The 19,234-nt window shown below is 52.1% G+C and overlaps 1 protein-coding gene across 4 annotated transcripts in view; it reads right to left on the bottom strand.

Annotated features, from left to right (window-relative positions):
- ZNF831 (zinc finger protein 831) overlaps positions 1-19,234 on the bottom strand; it is an 89,783-nt gene that overhangs the window by 57,097 nt on the left and 13,452 nt on the right. For all 4 annotated transcript variants that reach the window (XM_047770741.1, XM_047770742.1, XM_047770743.1 and 1 more), the window contains 2 exons: positions 10,739-14,410; positions 9,504-9,643 (listed from right to left, as the gene is read on the bottom strand). In XM_047770741.1, the coding sequence (XP_047626697.1) occupies positions 9,504-9,643; positions 10,739-14,374 (3,776 nt within the window). In that variant the 5' untranslated portion in view covers positions 14,375-14,410. The remainder of the gene's footprint in view (positions 1-9,503; positions 9,644-10,738; positions 14,411-19,234) is intronic.

A 19,234-nucleotide genomic window follows, 5' to 3' on the forward strand; every position in this document is an offset into this window, starting at 1 on the left:
GAATAATTCATCTGACCCCCACCACCTGTCCAGGGGCATTAAAAAAAATCTCGGAGTTCCTGTCGTGACACAGTGGTTAACGAATCCGACTAGGAACCATGAGGTTGCGGGTTTGGTCCCTGGCCTTGCTCAGTGGGTTAATGATCTGGCGTTGCCGTGAGCTGTGGTGTAGGTTGCAGACGCGGCTCGGATCCCGCGTTGCTGTGGCTCTGGCGTAGGCCGGGGACTACAGCTCCGATTTGACCCCTAGCCTGGGAACCTCCAAATGCCGAGGGAGCGGCCCAAAGAAATGGCAAAAAGACAAAAAAATTAAAAAAAAAATCTCAAGCTTATCACTGAGTGAAGGGGGCAAAAGTCTCTTCTATTGGGAGCTCCCTTGTGGTGTAGCAGGTTAAGGATCCAGTGTTGCGACTGCACATGCTATGGTGCAGGTTTGATCCCTGGAACTTCTATATGCTGCAGGCATGGCCAAAAAGAAGGTCTCCCCTGTTAATTTCATAAGAATAAGACAGTTTTCTCAGGAGTTTTCCAATCCGACTTCGCACTCCACTCTGACAGGGAAAAACCTACAACCAAGAATTTTATTTAAAATAAACAGTGCCCCCAGCCATCTAGCAGAAACAAAACAAATCATTATTGGAGAAACCTACCACAAAGTTCCAAAAATTACAACTCACCATCGACAATCTGAAAACAAGTTACCAGAAGTGAGAGCTAGTACATAAAAACAGAGTCAGACATGCCAAGACTTCCTATGTTGGCGTTATGAGATGCAAAATATTTAGCATTTTTTTTTTAAAGATGGGAAATAGGAGTAAAGATTACACAAATAGAAAAAACAATCTGAAAATGCATATGGAGCCACAAGAGACTCCAAATAACCAAAGCAATCTTAAGCAAGAAGAACAAAGCAGGAGGCAGGGCACTTCCTGATTTTAATATGTATCAGAAAGCTACATATGCTGGCATAAAAACAGACATATTAGCCAATGGAACAGAACAGAGAGCCCAGAAATAAAGCCCCACATTTACTGCAAAGCAATCTTCAAGAGGAGGTGGGGGTGGGGAGAGGCACACGAATACACAATGGGGAAAAGACAGTCTCTTCAGTAAAGGGTGCTGGGAGAATGGGTATGCATAAGCAAAACAACGGCACTGGACCTTCGTCTTATACCACACACACAAATCAACTCCCGATGGCCTAAAGACTTGAACCTAAGACCTGAAATTATAAACTCTTGGTGAGAAAAGATAGAGGAAACCTTCTTATGTTGGCGTGGGCAATGATTTCTTGGGTATGACACCCAAAGCACAGGCCACAAAAGCAAACATAAACACGTGGGACCACATCAAACCAAAAAGTTTCTACCCAGCAAAGGAAACCATCAACAAAAAGTAATGGCAACCTACGGAATGGGAGAAAATATTTGTAAACCGCACATCTGATAAGAAACTAACATCCAAAACATACAAGGAACTGAACACAACTCAGTAGCAAAACGAACGGGGGGGATCGAACCCTCATGGATACGGGTCGGGTTCTTAACCCACTGAGCCACAACGGGAGCTCCTGTGGTGAGGGTTTCATGGGTGGATACTTGCTGTCAAAGTCATCAGGGTGTAGACACTGAATATGGACAGGTTTGTGTTTGTCAAGCATGCCTCCATTTAAAAAAAAAAAAAAAGAACAAGACCATGAAAATGACCAGGCAGATGAGAAAAATAACTAAATGGAACTTTAAAAAGACTAAACATACACCATACATGAAACATACGTTAGTAATTAAATTTAAAACTCAGCTTGGAAAAAGCAGGGGGACCAATTAAGAGGCCACTGCGGGAGTCCAGGGATAACTTCTGACCAAGATGCAGAGACGTGACCCGATTTTCCCAACTAAGAAACTGGGCTCCTACTGTACACCCAGACTCTTGGGAGAGACCAGGATGGAAGCTAATATAAGAAAGGGAACGTATATATGTATGACTGGGTCACTTTGCTGTACAGCAGAAGCTGGCACAACATTGTAAATCAACTCTACTTTAATAAAAAATTTAAAAATTTTTAAGTATTAAAAAAAAAAACTGGGCAGATGTCTGAAACAATGCTTTTCAGGAGGCGACCATCAGGCAGTGGGAGCAGGGGTCCCTGAGAGGATAGGACCAGTGACGGGTGCTCTCTCGACTGCTTCAGCCTCCTGGTGGGGAAACTTTCCCGGTCCTATACCTTTGGCTGAACAGCCTATCCTGTCTCCTTCGAATTTCCTTTGAACCTTTGTCAAAAAATCCATTGACCACAGACGTACGGTCTATTTCTGTATGCTTTACTCTGTTGCATTGATCTGTCTGTCTGTCTTGAATGTCAATGCCGTGTCGCCTTGAATGCTCTGGCTTTACAGTAAGTCTCCAGGTCAGGCAGGGTCAGCAAGACAGGGTGGTGTTTGCATCAAAACAGACACACAGATGAACACATCGCGCTGGAACAATTAAGTATCCGCCGGCAGAAATAAGAACTTTGATGTATGCATTACGGCACACTCAAAAAATTGATTCTAGGCCTGAAGGTTAAACTAAAGGGAGAAAACCTTAGAAGAAAACTTCAGAGAAAAACCTTTGTGGCTATGATTTAGGCCAAGATTTTTTAGTTATGACATCAGAAGCACCACTCAAAGAGAGAATGATAATCAGAATTTATCAGAATTTAAAATGTCTGCTTTTTTTTTTTTTTTTCGCTTTTTTAGGGCCACACTTGCGGCATATAGAAGTTCCCAGGCTACGAGTCGAATTGGAGCTACAGCTACGAGCCACAGCCACAGCCACACCAGATCCAAGTCCCATGTTTGACCTATGCTGCAGCTCACAGCAACCCAGATCCTTAACCCACTGAGAGAAGCCAGGGATCAGACCTGCATCCTCATGGATACTAGTCGGGTTCGTTTCTGCTGAGCCATGGTGGGAACTCCTAAAATGTCTGCCCTTTAAAAGACTGTTAAGAGAATAAAAAAAGAACAAGGCACAGACTGGAAGGAAATAGTTACAAACTGTATATCTATAAAGGACTTATAACCAGAATATATAAAGAACGCTCAGAATTCAATCATAAGAAAACAAACAACCCATTTTTAGTGGGCAAAAGAGCTGAACGGATACTTCATCAAAAAAAGATACAGAAATAACAAACGAGCTCATGAAAAGAGGCTCAGTATCATTGGTTATTAGGGAAATGTAAATGCAAAAAGAATGATATTCCAACGCATCAGAAGGACTACCATTTAAAAGAAAGTCCATCTTAAGAGCTGGAAGGATGTGGAGAGAGGACGCCCTGGTAGACTGCTGGTGGACACTCTGGGAAACAGCTCGGCAGCAACTTACACAATCAGCTCTGCAGCTACCCTGGGATCCGGACATTCCACCCATAGGTATCTGCTCAAGAGAATTTAAGGCTCATGTTGGAGGACCTGTACATGAATATTTTCAGTAATTTTTACTTGTAACAGCCCAACCGAAACAAGCCAAATGTCTATCAACAGGTGGTAGCACAAACACGTTGTGACATATCCACACGATGGCGCACTGCTTAGCGAGGACAAGGAATGGAGGATTGAGACGCACAAAGAAATGGATAAGCCTCAAAATAATCATACTGAGGGAAAAAATCCAGGCCACCAAAAGGGGGGAAGGCAAGATATGTTGTCTGCTTCCATTTCTATAAAATTCTAGGAAAAGCGAAGTACTCTACAGTCACAGGAAATACATCAGTGGTTACCTGGAGATGGGAGGGTGGTAAGGTGGGCAAGAGGAAGGAATTACTGGGAGTTCCCATCATGGCTCAGTGGTTAACAAATCTGACTAGGAACCATGAGGTTGCAGGTTCGATCCCTGGCCTCACTCTGTGGGTTAAGGATCCGGCGTTGCTGTGAGCTGTGGTGCAGGTCTCAGATGCGGCTTGGATCCCGAGTTGCTGTGGCTCTGGTGTAGGCCAGCAGCTACAGCTCCGATTAGACCCTCAGCCTGGGAACCTCCATAAGTCACGGGAGCAGCCCTAGAAAAGGCAAAAAGGCAAAAAAAAAAAAAGGAATTATAAAGGGATGCAGGGCAACCTGGGGGACTGTGTGTACATCCGGTACCTTCATGGTGTTGCCAATTCTGCAGGTGTGAACATATGCCCAGACTTATTAAACTATGCACGTTAAACAAGCATGATATGAGAATTCAGTATATGTCAAAAGAGCTTTTAAAAAAACCTCAATGGATTAAGAAAAGTAGTACCATTTTGAAGAGATATGTACAATGTATCTAGATTACAGCAGAGAAACAAAACGTCGTTGAAAATAGAGGTTAAGAGACATGAAAGACAGAAAATGTAAGAGGTGTTATTTCTGTGTTCCAGAAAGAGAGACAATGTTTGCAGAATGATGGCTGAGAATTTTCTAAGTAGATATCCATCCAGAAATTACAGAAGCCCAGTGGATCCCTAATGGAATAAATTAAAGTGACACGTCCCTGTCTACATCAAAGGAAAAGGATGGACACCAAAGATGAAAGAAGATCTTAGAAGTAGCCAGAGATAAGAGACTTCCAAAAGACAGAGGGGCTGACTTCTTACCACAAAATGAAGCCGAGTGATGATGCAATAACTGCTTTGATGGCCAAGAGGCAAAAACTGCCTGCCTAAGAATGGATCCCCAGCAAAAATACCGTTCAACAAGGATGAGATAAGTGCATTTGCGGACAAATAAAAGAGGATTTTTTTTTTCTTCTCTACAGGAAATTCAAAAGAATATGCTTCAGACAGAAGAAAACAACCCCAAAGGAAGATCTAAAATGCCAAAAGGAATGAAGAGGCATGATACTTGCAGTCCATGAATATAAATGAATGGGCTTAAGAAGACAGATAACAGGCTTGGAAAAATAGCTGCAGTATATATAACAGGCAAAGAGTATGTGCGAGTCTAGGAATATATTCAATCCTACAAGTTCTGGATAGGTAAAACATGAACAATCTGCTTAGAACAAACATTAGTAAGGATATGGGAGCAGGGCAAACACTCCCTAATAACCAGAGGACACCAAAGTGACACAACCACTCTGGGCAGTGACTCGGGAATAGCTTGCAAAGCTGAAGATGTGGATTATTTTATAATCCAGTAACTCCACTTTTAGGTATATTTCTTAGAAAATCTCTTACATGGGGCTTGAGGAGGTAGGCATGTGTACGTGTGTTCATTGTGAAGTTAGCAAAAAAAAAATTGGCAACAATTTAAATGTACATAAACAGGGGATGGAAAATTAAATATGTTATTCTCACAGGATGGAATTAAGACGGCTGAATTTGATCTATATGTACCAACATGGCTAGATCTTCAAAAACGCAATCTTGCGTTTAAAAATCAAACTGGGGAGTTCCCGTTGTGGCTCAATGGTTAACGAATCCGACTAGGAACCATGAGTTTTCGGGTTCGATCCCTGGCCTTGCTCAGTGGGTTGAGGATCTGGCGTTGCCATGAGCTGCGGTGTAGGTCGCAGACGCGGCTCGGATCCCGCGTTGCTGTGGCTGTGGTGTAGGCTGGCGGCAACAGCTCCAATTCGACCCCTAGCCTGGGAACCTCCATATGCCGCGGGAGCGGCCCTAGAAAAAGGCCAAAAAAAAAAAATCAAACTGAAGGATGATAAATTCAGTGATATATATATATATATATATACACACACACACACATACATATATAAGCATATATATATATACACACACATACACACTAGAGATACCAAACAATAGCGTATATTAGTGGATATGCTGGTTTATAAGAGATAAACATATGGGTAGAAATAATTAATGCCAAATGCATTATACCACATAATTATATTTTTGTTGTATTGATTTTATTTTACATAATATATACACATATAAGGTAATATTTTATTTTTTAATGCTCAGAAGCGAATAGGATAAAATGCTAACATCTGCGAGTTCTGGATCACCAGCCAGGGATCTGTTATAGGCTTTCTAAACTTTTACATTGTTTCTTTTTTTTTTCCAAAAAAAAGAAAGAGAACAGATACTCTGACACATGAGTTTTACCTTCTCTGTGAGCTGAGGCCCAGAGGGAATCTCTGCTACAGTATTTCATTTTGGGTAGAAAGTTAAGACAATGGAAGTTAAAGAGGCAGAAGTGAATTAAAAAATAAGCTTCCTTCTTGAGGAGAGAATACACGGGTTGGTAGAGAACAGACAGACAGAGATGACAGAGAGAGATACAGATGACAGATGTGCACACTTACCTATGCCAGTGGATAGATGGAGATACAAATCGATGCGCGTGTCATTTACACAGTGATATACACTTGGGTGGGTGGAGGGATGGTGTGGAGGGCAGAATAAGATCCCTAAGCCCCTGCCCCCGTCAGAGCGTCCACATCCTAATTCCCAGAACCTGTGACCATCTTCCTGTCTGTGGTTAAAGCGACCTTGCAAATGTGACCGAGGGGACAGGCCTCTTAAATGATGACATTATCCTGATTACCCACGTGAGCCCAATCGAACCATCTGTGTCCTTAAAAATGAGAGAGGCAGCCAAAGACTGGGTCAGAGAAAGGAGACCGAATAAGAAGAGGGTGTGTCACAGGGACCCAACCCCTCCTTGATGGCTTGGGATGCAGAGGGCGGGGACTGCCGGCCAAGGAATGGGATTCCACCAACAACCCACAGGAAGAGGAAACCGCTTCTCCCCTAGAGCCTCCGGGACGGAGCACAGCCTATGACACTGCAACTGTGGTCCAGTGAGACCCGCCCTGGACTTCTGACCTACAGAGCTGTAAAGCAGTGAGTGTGTGCTGTTCCAGAGATGCCCTAGGCTGTGATCTGTTGCAGCAGCAACACGAAGCTAATACAGACAGAGAACACAGATAAGGGATAGAGGACAGGTCCCTTTCTTCTTCAAGTAGACGTTTTTCCGTATGATTATCGGCAAAGTCAATATATGTGAAACAAATCCAACACTACAGCTGACCTCTGTTATAAATTGGCCATAAGTTCCTATGTGAAAAATGGACGGAATTCAAGATAGAGAATTGAAAACTTTTGACGGGGGAAAATGCGCTCTATATACAGCGCATCCTGAACAGGGCATCCTGAAGCATCATTTTTCAGAAGCACTGTTGGACTAGACAGCACCTCCCAGGATCTTTCCCCCACTGCTGCTCAGAACTGGATGGTGATGGCCTGTCTCTGAGGATGAGCCAGATGTGGAAGAGAAACAGAGAGAACGTCTCCCCAGCAGCTGGATCACCTAACCACGCCACTCCACGGCCAGAAACCTAATTAAATGGGAGACCTCATGCAGGTCAAACACACGCCTAGTCTCCCTATCAAACCTTCACAGGCCACAAACTACAGAACCAGTGGCCTACTCAGAAATTTGCCTCGAAAGAGAGCCCTGTCCTTGTAAACACCGCGTCATGTTCCCTTAGACACCAGCCTTGCTTGGGGACGTTTCTCCAGTGACCTCCACGTGTGGACACCTGGCACCTGGAAGGTGCACGATGACTGCTGAAACAGTCAAGCTCAAGGGCTGGGAAAGAGGGGGCTGGAAACGAGGCGCCCCACCTTTGTCCCCCTCCACACCTCTCCTGGGGCCCTGACTGATGCCTGGAGACAGCAGACTTGTCGCCTGCCACACAGATGTGGTCTAGTGCTTCCTCCATGCCAGTCATGGGTGAGAAGACATGTGGGAGCAAAGCCACAGGCCAATGTCCCAGGGCTCCCAGAGTCCCACGGGCCGCCAGTCTTTGGTCTGGCAGGCATCCATTCCCTCACTCTGAGTACAATGCCCAAGTTTCCCAGTGTTTCCATTGTGGTGCGGCGGAAACGAACCCGACTAGTATCCATGGGGATGTGAGTTCAACCCCTGGTCTGGTCAGTGGGTTACGGACCCGGCATTGCTGTGAGCTGTGGTGTAGGTTGCAGACATGGGTTGGATCTGCTATTGCTGTGGCTGTGGTGTAGGCTGGCAGCTGCAGCTCCCATTCAACCCCTAACCTGGGAACTTCCATGGGCCATGGGTGTGGCCCTAAAAAGACAAACAAACAAAAAATTGGGCATCTGTCACAAGAGCCCAGAAAAATCTATGAAATAAAGCACATGCCAAAAAGACACTGGGTGTCAGAAAGGACAGGATGTGGCCTCGGGCAGTGCCAAACATCATTCTCCAAGCAGCCCCCTGGCCCAGCATCCTCAGCATCGGCAGGGAATGTGTTAGGTATACAGAATCTCCAACCTCACCGCAGACCCAGCATCAGCAAAAACCTCCAGAAATCCCTAGGCGGCCCTCCCAACAGGCGAGGCAAGCTGCTACTTGGTACATGGGCTCGGCAGGAAGATGTGTGGGTTCAGATCTGGGTCCTTGGTGAGGCTGCCTGACCTCTCTGGGTCTCAGTTCCCTCATGAGAAAATGGGGAGTCAGTGTACAGCGCCTGGTGCTTGGCAAGCCCTCGGTGATGCGAGCTCTGCACACGTGGTCCTGGCAGAGAAGTGAAACGGGGCAGGGGCCTCAGAAGACCGTATGGCCTGTCCTGCCACGGAGAGTCTGAGCAGCTGCGGGCAGGCGTTGGGAAGCTGCGCTGCCTCTTGACACGAACCTAGGCACTGGGTCAGATACGGCAATGTGGAGGGAGGCCGAGCGTTCCAGAAAGGGAAGCGTGTGGGGAAGGGCTGCAGGAGGCCTTGGGCACCTGGGTTCAGAGTGTCGGACAGAGAATGGGTGAGGGCTGGGACCCCACAACGTCACACTGTGTGGGAGGGGGGCCACCGTGGGAAAATGGGACCGAAAAGCCTCTGGCGAGGGGGGCAAGGAGGCTGGTTAAAGGATTTGCTTTGTAACTTGTAGGCAGTGGGCAACCTGGAAGGTTTGGAGCAAAGGAGAAAGAAAGAATGGCATGATGAACGAGGGGTATGAAAGTCCTTCAGTCCCCCTTTGGCAGCCGGGAGATCATGTGCGGGCACAGAGCACAGAGAAGAGTCTAGAAGGGCACACGTCTAAATGTCAGCAGCAGTTGTCTCCGAGTGGTGAGATTACTAGGATGCTTTATTGTCTTCTCGCTCATCTACATTTTGTCATTTTTCTGCAAAGGACATGCATCATTTGCATAATTTAAAAAGCCATAAAAGCTGTAAATAATTAACACGGTCTCTCTTCAGGACGTAAACGGAATGGATGTGTTTTCGACTCCGTTATTTCCACTATTTGCTGGATTCCTGGCCTTTTAAAACAGGCACCACTGAAAAACCCACAACCAGGGGACGGACGGGGACCCGACGGTGTCTTTAGCCACACGAAAGGCTAGACCCCGGTTCTGCCCTGGTCTGCCTGTCTGTCTGTCTCTCTCACACCTCTTGAGACGCCTTTTGAATCCCTCGTGAGGTCTTCCTTTCAGGGGTAACTAAAGCATAGTCTGAAGTTCCTGACGCGGTGGCCCCACAGGGAACCGACAGAGGTGGCCCCATGTCCTACCTTCTGGAGCGGCTGTGCGCTTTCCTCTGCTTGCTGCTCCCGCGAGACATCTTCACCCTCCTACGAGGCCGGCCCTTCCTCCCTTCCGGCTCCGACGCCCGGTCCTGGGGCAGCGGCCCCGGGGCTGCTGGGTGGGGGAGCTGAAAATACCATGCATGCTGGCGTCACCCTGCTCACAGCCCTCCCGGTGAGGACAACACAGAAGGGTCCTCTCTCTGCAGACAGGAGGCCTGTCTGGGGACATCAGGCACTGAAGTGCGGCGCTGCCAAGCGGTCCATGCATTCCTGGGCAGAACCTTCTGGAAGGCTGCCTGGGCTGGATCCACAGAGGGAAAGCCCGGACCTTGGCTGACAGGGAGGGAACACTGCGGCGGGCCGCCTCCCCCCGCCCCTGACCCCCCAGCTCTGTCTCCCGGGAACCCCCGTGCCCAGTACCTGAGGGTTCTGCACGTTGTTTCTTAAGGGCCCCCACCCCCTCAGCCTCCACCCGGGAAAGCAGCCCACGAGGCTCTGGGGTCCAGGCCCTGGCGTTCCTCACAGTTGAATCAGAACTGAGGCTGCAGGACCCGCTTCAGTCGCCCTGGCCCAGGACATCCCGGAGCAGGAAAAGACCCTCCACGAGATAAGCCAGCTGCATGGAGTCGCTCTCAGGATGGGACGATAAGCTCATCACTGAATCACCAGGTGACCCTCTTCTAGAGCACCCAGCTCCTTTCCCTTTTTGCCACTGCTCCCAGGAAACTCAGGGGTAAAGTCGAATCTGATCATAGCAATTATTTCTCTAGAGTCCTTGGTCTAGTCTCTCTCTCCTCTTGCGAGTTTTTGCCTGGAGTCTCGCTCTCTCTCTCTCCGTAAGGGATTCTGGTTTAGAATCTTAGATCATCTGGAGAGCTCCCCTGGGCAGTGTTTCATTTTTACTTTTTGCCTCTGCGACCAGGAAATTTAAAGTTTTGTGTCTAGCTATGAAAAATATCTCACCCGGAGTCTTGGGCACAAGAATTCTTTCCTTAGAAACTTTTTTTTTTCATTATTTTTCTTCTGCCTTATTTTATGTGGTCGGCCTTTATTCTCCCTACCCTAACTGTGGTAACCCCGACTTCCCTTGAAAAGGGCCGAGAAGATGTTATAATGGACAGCAGATGCTATAAGGGACAGCCGCACACTTTCTCTCCATCGTTGCAGGCTTAGTGAGCTCCCTCTGCCCCCAGGGCCCTGGGGCAAAGCTGGGTGTTTACCTTCAGTGTCTGTGTCTGGCCTCCTTCTCCAGGGCTTGTCCTGGTCCACCCTCCAGGCACTGCTTTGCTCGTGGGCCAGGCGTCCGGACCCCCATCTGAGATGCTGCTGCTGGGGAAGTGCAGGGCCAGGTACACGGAGGCGTCCTTCTCCTTCTGCTCCACTGGCAGAGGGAGGCTGCGGCTCAAGCAACACCATGTGAGCCGGGGCTCGGCCCTGAGTGAGGGGAAAGGTCCCTGTGCCCCGCCACTCCCAGGTGTCTCTGAGTGGGTACCCGAGGCCAGCTCAGGCCAGCCCAGGGGCATGAGGGCTGAGAGGAAGGCTCTGGGCTGGTGGGAGCAGCAGGGACCGAGCCCTGCTGGCGGCCCTGAAGGAAGGCCTTCTGGGGTACACTCAGAAGGGCCCCCCAGCTCCCTCCTAGGTTCCCAGGGGTTCAGGACACACCCCGAGGACCTGGCCCTCACCAAGGCGCTGCTTCTGCACAGCTGTTGTGTGTCACGGGCCTCGCTCCTCCAGAAGTCACACGCCGGGGTGGGCAGGAAAGACACTGTCCCCCTGGGTACCCCGGCTTCCGGGGTGCCAGTGTCCAAGGCTCCTTTGTCTTCTCCCTGCACCCCCTTTCTCCTGTCCCAGGGCCTGGACCGAACGGGGCCCCCCCCACAGCTGTCGGCTCCACCTGGGGCCTGGCCTGAGCTTGGGCCAGGGGTCAGGAGGGCCCCCAGCCCTGCCTCGACAAAGGATGCTGATCCCTCGGGCCATCCTGCCTTGCAGAGAGGGTCCTGGCCTTGGGCTGGCTTCTGGGGGGCGGGGGGTGGGAGCTGGCTCTCTCCCTGGGGTAACCTGAGAAGGTACTGGGGAGGAAAGGTGGGGTCCACTGGGCCAGCGAGGATGCAGGGAGCCAGAGGCTGGGAGGCGGCTGCTGAACGAAGCAGAGGCTCCTTGTCCCAAACTCCTGCCGGCCTTGGGGCCCCAGAAGCAGCAGCAGACAAGGCCCCAGAGGCCTCTCTGGGCTCAGCCAGCTGCCCAGCCCTGCGCTTCACCATGCAGTCACCACTTCCAGGCAGCCCCTCTGGCTTTTCTGCAGGGTCACCATCCTGCTTCTGAGGTGGCGGGGAGGCGGCCTGCCTGGGACCCCCGAGGGTCTCTCCTCTAGCTCCCGGGGACTCCGGGAAGCTTAACTCCTCCACTTTCAGCTTCTTCCTCTCTGAGGGGATCCTGTCCTCTGTAGCCTGGGGCTCCTGAGAGCCACCACCTGGCCGTCTCAGAACCACATGGGCCTGTGGACAGGCCTCTGAACCCCCACCACCACAGGTGCTGCCTTCCAGCTTCGGGGTGGGCACACCTGGCCTGGGAGCCTCTGGGTCACCTCCCTTGGGGGAAGCAGGTGCTGGGAGTAGCTGACACCCCAGCTCCAGCCTCCCACTGGGAGGAGGCAGGGGGCTCTTGCTGCCCAGGGAGAGGGCTTCTCTGCACCGGAGGGTGGGGGGTGAGGCGGCCCTGGTCAGGCAGGGCTGGTCACTGCCTCCTGCTCTCCCCACTGTCTCTCTCTGTCTGATGGGCTCTGTCGCCAAGAAGCCCTCCAGGGCTGGAGGACTTGCCCTGGGCACTGGCTTGGCTCCCATGGAACTGTCCCCACCGACAGGGGTTCCCCTCTCCTCCTGGGAAGGGGCCGCACCCTGGCGCTCTGCTGCCTCTTCCTGAAGCGGACAGGCCGGTTGGGTCGCACCGCCCCCTGTCACCTCCGCGGCCTTCTTGCCTGCGTGGTGGCTGGCTTTCATCCTCTGGTAGATTCTCTTGAACGTCTCGTTCCCGTACACCTGCCACTTGTCTTGGGAGAACATCCTTAGCTGCTTCTGGCCACGTCTCTTCCCGGCTGCCGGACCTTTGTTGGCCGCCTCCTCCCCCACGGCGGGTCTGTTACCATCCGGGTCCTCCACAGAGGCGGCGGTGTCTCCCGTCGGGGGACACAGCAGGTCCTCCACCGCAACCTGTCTGACCAGGGCCCGGGGGTGACCGCTGGGGACATCGGCCAGTCGGGCGGGGGCGGGCCTGGGGCTCAGAGGCTTCTGCCTCCGGGGCCAGGCGTCCCGGGGGTCCGGTGGCTCCTGCCACGTCGTCCCGGTGCCCTCGACGAAGGGCAGCGAGTTGCTCCGGGTGACAGGCACGCATTCGGCGCTGGTGGAGAGCTGCGTGGGCACCGAGTGGAAGACGACGGGCCGCGCCCTGCCCGGGGCCGTGCAGGTGGAGCGCGCGGCGCGCAGGGCGGCTGGCAGCCTCCGGCCGGGCTCCGGCGGCCGCAGGTCGAAGTGGAAGGAGTCCTTGTAGGTGTAGGGCATGGGCAGGTCGATGCTGCCCTGCTTGGACAGCACGGTCTTGCGGGGCCGCACGTGGTCCAGCTGCGGGTCGTCCACCACGGCCTGGTTGTGCGAGATGAGCCTGGTGATGCGCTCCTCCAGCCGCCTCTTCTCCAGCTCCAGGCCTGCCGCCCGCTCCGACTCCGCGCGCCCGGGCCCCGGGCCGCCCTCACCCTCGGACTCGGCGCTGTGCTCCGACAGGCTGTGCAGGGGGCTGCCGGCGGCCGGCGGCTGCTCCGCGCTGTCCGAGCGGGACAGGTAGCCCGAGTCGGTGCTCTCGCACTTCCGCAGCCGGCCCTCCGCGGCCTTGGCGTCCCCGGGCTTCTCCGCCGCCGACGTTGCCGGCTGCGGCTGCTGGGAGCTCGGCCTGCCGGCCGTCGGCGTCCGCGGCTCCGGCAGCTTCCGCCTTGGCAGCGAGCTGGCGGGCTGGAGGTGGGGGGCCGAGTCTAAAGGCGCCTCTCTGACATCAGACGTGGACCCCGAGCAGGGAACAGCTTCCAACTTCGGGTCCAGGTTCTTGGCAACCGGGGGCAGATGCTCGGAGGGCACAGGGCAGTGCCCAGAGGCTGGGGCGCCTGGTGAAAGGGGTCTCTCTGATGGTGCCCCCTGGGCTCCGGGGGGCTCTCCAGCCTTGCCCCCCTCCTCCAGGAGACTGCTGCCGCCGCCATCGGACTCCGAGGACTGCCGGGAGTTGTTGAGGTGTGTCTGGGTGCGCCTGTGCTTGTACAAGTTGCTCTGAGTCTTAAAGGCGATGCCGCAGGTGGCACAGGGGAAGGGCCTCTCACCCGTGTGGGACCGGATGTGCTTCTCCAAAACACTGGGCTTCAGGCAGTCCCGGCCACAGTGTGGACACAGGTACTTGCCAGCATTCCGCACCTTGCCCGGGCTGCCCAGCGTGGGTCCCAGGCCAGGCGACAGGACAGGCAGGGTGCCTACAATGTTCACAGTGAGCGCTGGGGCCGCCGACTTCCCCACCGCGGTGGGACCAGGTCCTTCAGGCTGCAGCAGGGGGCTGAGAATGAAGGGCACGCTGGCCCCGTCCAGGCTGCCTGTCACGAGGGGGGCCCGTGGCTGGAAGCCCCCCGGAGGCACTGTGTGGTACAGGGGGATGGGCAGGGCCTTCAGGAGCACAGTGGGAGCCAGGCCCTGCTCTGGCGGCAGGATGATGGGGCCCAGTGGCAGGCGGGGTGAGGCCTGCCCACCCGGGGCCCCTGGGGTGGCGGAAGCAGGAGCTGGCTGGTCCCTGGCAGGCGAGGCAGGGCGGGTGAGTTCTGGCACCTCCATTCCACATCATCTGGGTGGCCCAAGATGCCGGGTAACCTGCAAGCAACAACCAAACTTTACAAAGCGGGCCTCTCTTCTCTCGTCACACAATAAACTCTCCCCTACCCCCCCCCCCCCGAAGCTGCAACAATCCTCTCCTAAAAATACCCTTATCCCCATGTAAGGAAAGGAGAAACCAAGGCTCAGAGAGTGGAAGTGACTTGTCATGCAGCTGACCCCAGGCAGAGCAGGGTTCGGACCTAGGTCTGTCTGAATCCTGTCTCTCCTTTAATACGGCCAAAGGGAACTCGATTCTTGCCCTGTACACAGGTCCATGGCAGGCTTGCCACTGTTGTCTCCTGACACCCAGCACAGTTCCCCATGTCTCTGAGAGGAGATGTTCAGAAAAGGTGCTGAGTTCATGAAAAACAAGAACTGTGCAGCTCGGCGAGGTCCTCACAGCGCAGAGTGAGTCCATGCTCTGCGGCAACTCCCTTCCTCACTTGGGGCTGTTTCCACATCTGTAAAATGGGCAGAGAATCAGCACATTCCCCAGGGCCCTTCGCACTCTGGCGTTCTGAGCCTCTGCTCTTGGGCGAGGACAGCAAGGAGGAAAACTGACCTGCAGGGATGCTTGTTAGATTGAGCAGTTGAAAATACAAGACCCTCGGCCAAATGTGAGTTTCAGATGAACAGTGCATAATTCTCAAGCATGAGTGTGCTCCACTTCTTGCATGGGCCTGGCTTAAGCTAAAAAGTTACACGTTATTTACCTGAAATCAAAATGGAAGTGAGCATCCTACATTTTATCTGGCTACTCCAGCAGGAAAAGGAGCCCTTCTTTAGCCTCAGGATCAGCTTGGGTTTCTGCTCAAAGGTGAGGTTCCCTCTCAGCCAGACTAGCTGGGCAAATGCCAGGCAAGGAAGCAAGAGAGACCCAGCCCTCCTCTTCCAACCATGGGCGGGGAAGCCAGGTTCAATGAGAAAATGCCAAACAGGCTAATGGCTACAGAATCGGGGGTCTCCAGACCCTTCATTCTCAGGTACCCATCCCCCAGGAGCTCCATAAGCACATTGCAGCCAATCCCCAGCTGAGCTTCTCAAGAAAAACAAATGCAAATTCCAGCCTCAGCAGCAAGATGGTTCAAACAGGGCAAGGGAGAAGCAGCAGCAGTTCATACTAGCTCACAGCGGCTCACAAAAGCTGATTGTTAAATTTTCAGAAATTGTACAAGCCAGTTGTTGAATGTGGCCACAATTAAAAGTTAAACTATAGGAGTTCCCATCATGGCACAGCGGAAACAAATCCAACTAGGAACCATGAGGTCACAGGTTCGATCCCTGGCCTCACTCAGTGGGTTAAGGATTCAGTGTTGCTGTGAGCTGTAGGTCACAGATGTGGCTCGGATCTAATGTTGCTGTGGCTGTGGCATAGGCCAGCAGCTGTAGCTCCGATTCGACCCCTAGCCTGGGGACTGCTGCGGGTGCAGCCCTAAAAAAAAGTTAAACTATAGTAACTTACAATTCAATAAATTACATTAAAAACAAAGTCACTGCAACTGTACATTCACATTTAAAGAATGAGGTTGAATCCCTACCTCACAACCACAGAAATTGACTCAAAATTGATCAAAAACCTGAATATAAGAGCTACAGCTACAAAACTCGCAGAAAAAACAACCCCCCCCAAAAAAAAATAGGAGTGAATTTTCATGACCTTAGGTTTGACAATGAACTCCTAGATAGGACACCAAAAGCACAAGCGATTAAAAGAAAAAGATAAATTTTTCTTCTTCAAAATTAAAAACTTTTGTGCATCAAAGGACACCATTAAGAAAGTGAAAAAGGAGTTCCCATTGCAGCTCAGTGGGTTAAGGACCTGACATTGTCTCTAAGAGTATGTAGGTTTGATCCCTGGCCTCACTCAGTGGGTTAAGGACCTGGCATTGCCACAAGCTATGACGTAGGTCGAAGATGTGGCTCGGATCCTGTGTTGCCGTGGCTGTGGTGTAGGCCAGCAGTTTCAGCTCCAAGTCAACCCCTAGCCTGGGAACTCCCACATGCCACAGGTGCAGCCCTAAAAAAAAAGAAAGCAAGCAAGCAAAAAGAAAAAGAAAAGAAGTAGTCAAATAAAGACTTGCACATGAATGTTGATAAAAGCACAACTTGAAAGCACCAAAAGACAGAAACAACCAAATGTCCATCAGCTGACGAATGGATAAACAAAATGCAGGCCACGGACCTTATTCAGCCATAGAAGGAATGAAGTACTGAGAGAGGCCACAACGTAGATCAACCCTGAAAACAGGATGCTAAGTGAAAGAAGTCTGTCTCAAAAGGCCACGCCGTATGATTCTTTCTACATGAAAAATCCAGAAGAGGCAACTTCATAGACACAGAAAACAGAGTACAGTGGTTGCCAGGGGTGGAGAAGGAGAAGGAGGCGTTCCTGCCTAACTGGGTACAGGGCTTCCCTTTGGCTGATGAAAACGTTCTGGAACCAGATGGAGTTGGTAATTGCACGGCATCGTGAATGGGCTAAATGCCACCAAACTGTATACTTTAGAATAGTTAAAATGGTGACTTTCACGTTATGTGGATTTTACCTCCGTGATGAAAAAGAAACGAAATACTCAGAGCTCATCTCTTACTGCTTGTTTTATTACATCTCACCATCATCAGTGCTCTGGAGGCCGTTCAGTGGGTCACGCCAGGTTGGTGGAGATTTCATACGATGGGCTGATGCGCCCTGGCTCCATGTCTTCTCAACTGCAGGTTCACTCATGCACGGGGGTTGGCCACGCTGGGAGTATTTACACCACAGAAGTTGGCACATGCTACACTCCATCCTTTTTCCTTTTTTATCCCAAGACGACCTCTCCCTTTCCGTTCCTCCTAAATCTGTCTAACATTATCGATCTCATGGCACCATGCTACCTGCCTCCAAAAGTTATAATTTTTTAAGGAAAGATTTAAAGACAGAAATCCTTTGAGATGGGGCATTGCTACTAGGATTCCTAAGCCAGTATGGAAATGGAAGACAAGTCTCCCCTCAAGGTCTACCTGTGTTCCTTTTTTTTCTTTTCTTCTTTTTTGGAGGTTTGTATGTGCGGCAAACAGAAGTTCCCAGGCTAGGGATGGAATTGGAGCTGTAGCTGCCGACCTACACCACAGCCACAGCAATTTGGGGTCTGAGCCGTGTCTTCGATCTACACCACAGCTCACGGCAACAGTGGATCCTTAACCCACTGATGGAAGCCAGGGATTGAACCCGCAGCCTCAAGGATATTAGTTGGTTTGTTTCTGCGGCATCACAACATGATCTCCTGCATCCTTTCTACCAGCTGAGGAGCGTTGAGATGCTTCCCGGGGGAACATCAGACCCGCCTTCCTGGCCCCCAGGCCACTCGGCAGCCCTACCAGGAGGATCACGTGAAGTACTGTGTATGCAAATGCAGAAGGTGATGCCTGGGCTCCTTTGCGCTTCCAACGACGCGCCATGGCATGTTGAACTGCTAGCTAGTGGCTCCTGCCCCTCCTCGCCCCTGCCCCTCGTCTCCTCCCATCAGTCAGTGCAGCAAGCTGGGAAAGGATGCCTCTGGGAAGGGATGCTGTTTCAGGTGCAGTTCCCAAAGAAAGCAGGTCATTACAGGGGTTATAATAGGGAGGTGATTCCAGACAATGCTCACTGAGAGTGGGAAAGCCAGGGTGAAGGAAGCTATAAAGACTGTCTCACCAAGCAAGTCCTCATCCAGGGCAGCCTAACCTGGCTGGGGAACAGTGAGAGACCATAGCGAACAGTTACCCAGCCCTGTGGGCTCAGGGGGCAGGACTGTGCTTGTGAATTCCAGAAGCCTACATCCGAAAAGGCATCTGATGGGGACGAGGTGGTGTGTTCCACATCCTGGGGTTGGGGGGAGGTGGGAGTGGAGAGAGTCAGAGGGGAGGCAGTGAGACCCTCCAGCGTTGACTACAGCAGGGACTTGGTGGAGAGGTGACCTGGGACCCCAGTCCTCGGGGCAGTCAGGAGAGGCCCCCGGACAGAGGAGCAACAGCCCAAGGCATGTGTCCAGGTGGGAGGAATGGACGAAGCTCCCAGGGTTCCGAGCCCAGGGCGGTGCAGCCCAGGATGAATCCCAGAGCATCAGGGAGGGAGCCCTGGCTTTCCCACTCTCAGTGACCAGTAAAATGGGTCAGCCCAAGGGTGATGCCGCTGGAGAAGGGACTCAGCGGGGAGAGGGGTGCTTGGGGAGCTGGGGGCTGAGCATCACCTGTCCCCTAAACAAGCCCCTCCTCAGGGGAAAGAGAGAAGCAGCCCGGAACTGACTGCCTCGGGGTGGGAGGAGCGGGGCTTCAAAATAGAAATTCCAGAAAAAGAGTGCTACATTTCTGACACACCTGCCATGATCATTATTTTGCTCTCTCTGCAGCCTGTTCCGTGATCACAGCAAAAGCGACGCCTTTTAGTAGCAGCCCATCGCTGCCGGGGAGGTAACAAAACCACCAGCATCTTCCTGGGGGAGATGGCACTTTTCCCAGGAAAACCTGCAAGGGCTGCAAGGGTGATTCTCACCCTGAACCGAGGAGGTGCTTGGCTCTGCGTCCTCACTGGGCCGACGGGGAACGCGAGGGCAGGTGTGTCAGGGAAGGTCCTGGGAGGACCGCCCGTCCAGCTAGACCCATTGCCAAGTGCTCCTCCCACCCTGAGGGCCCACCCCTCGGAGAGCCTGTCAGACCCCTTGCCTCCTCCATCTGCCATGTGGGCTGCTCCGCACTCCCCAACACCCTGAAACAAGCAATGTTCTTCTGTGCGAGTGTTCGGCCCCGCGGGGAGGTGAAAAGAGAGGTGGGAGGAAGGAAAGAAGTGACTATTTCCAAAGC

This window comes from Phacochoerus africanus, chromosome 3, assembly GCF_016906955.1.
Source record: "Phacochoerus africanus isolate WHEZ1 chromosome 3, ROS_Pafr_v1, whole genome shotgun sequence".
NCBI classification, from domain to species: domain Eukaryota; kingdom Metazoa; phylum Chordata; class Mammalia; order Artiodactyla; family Suidae; genus Phacochoerus; species Phacochoerus africanus.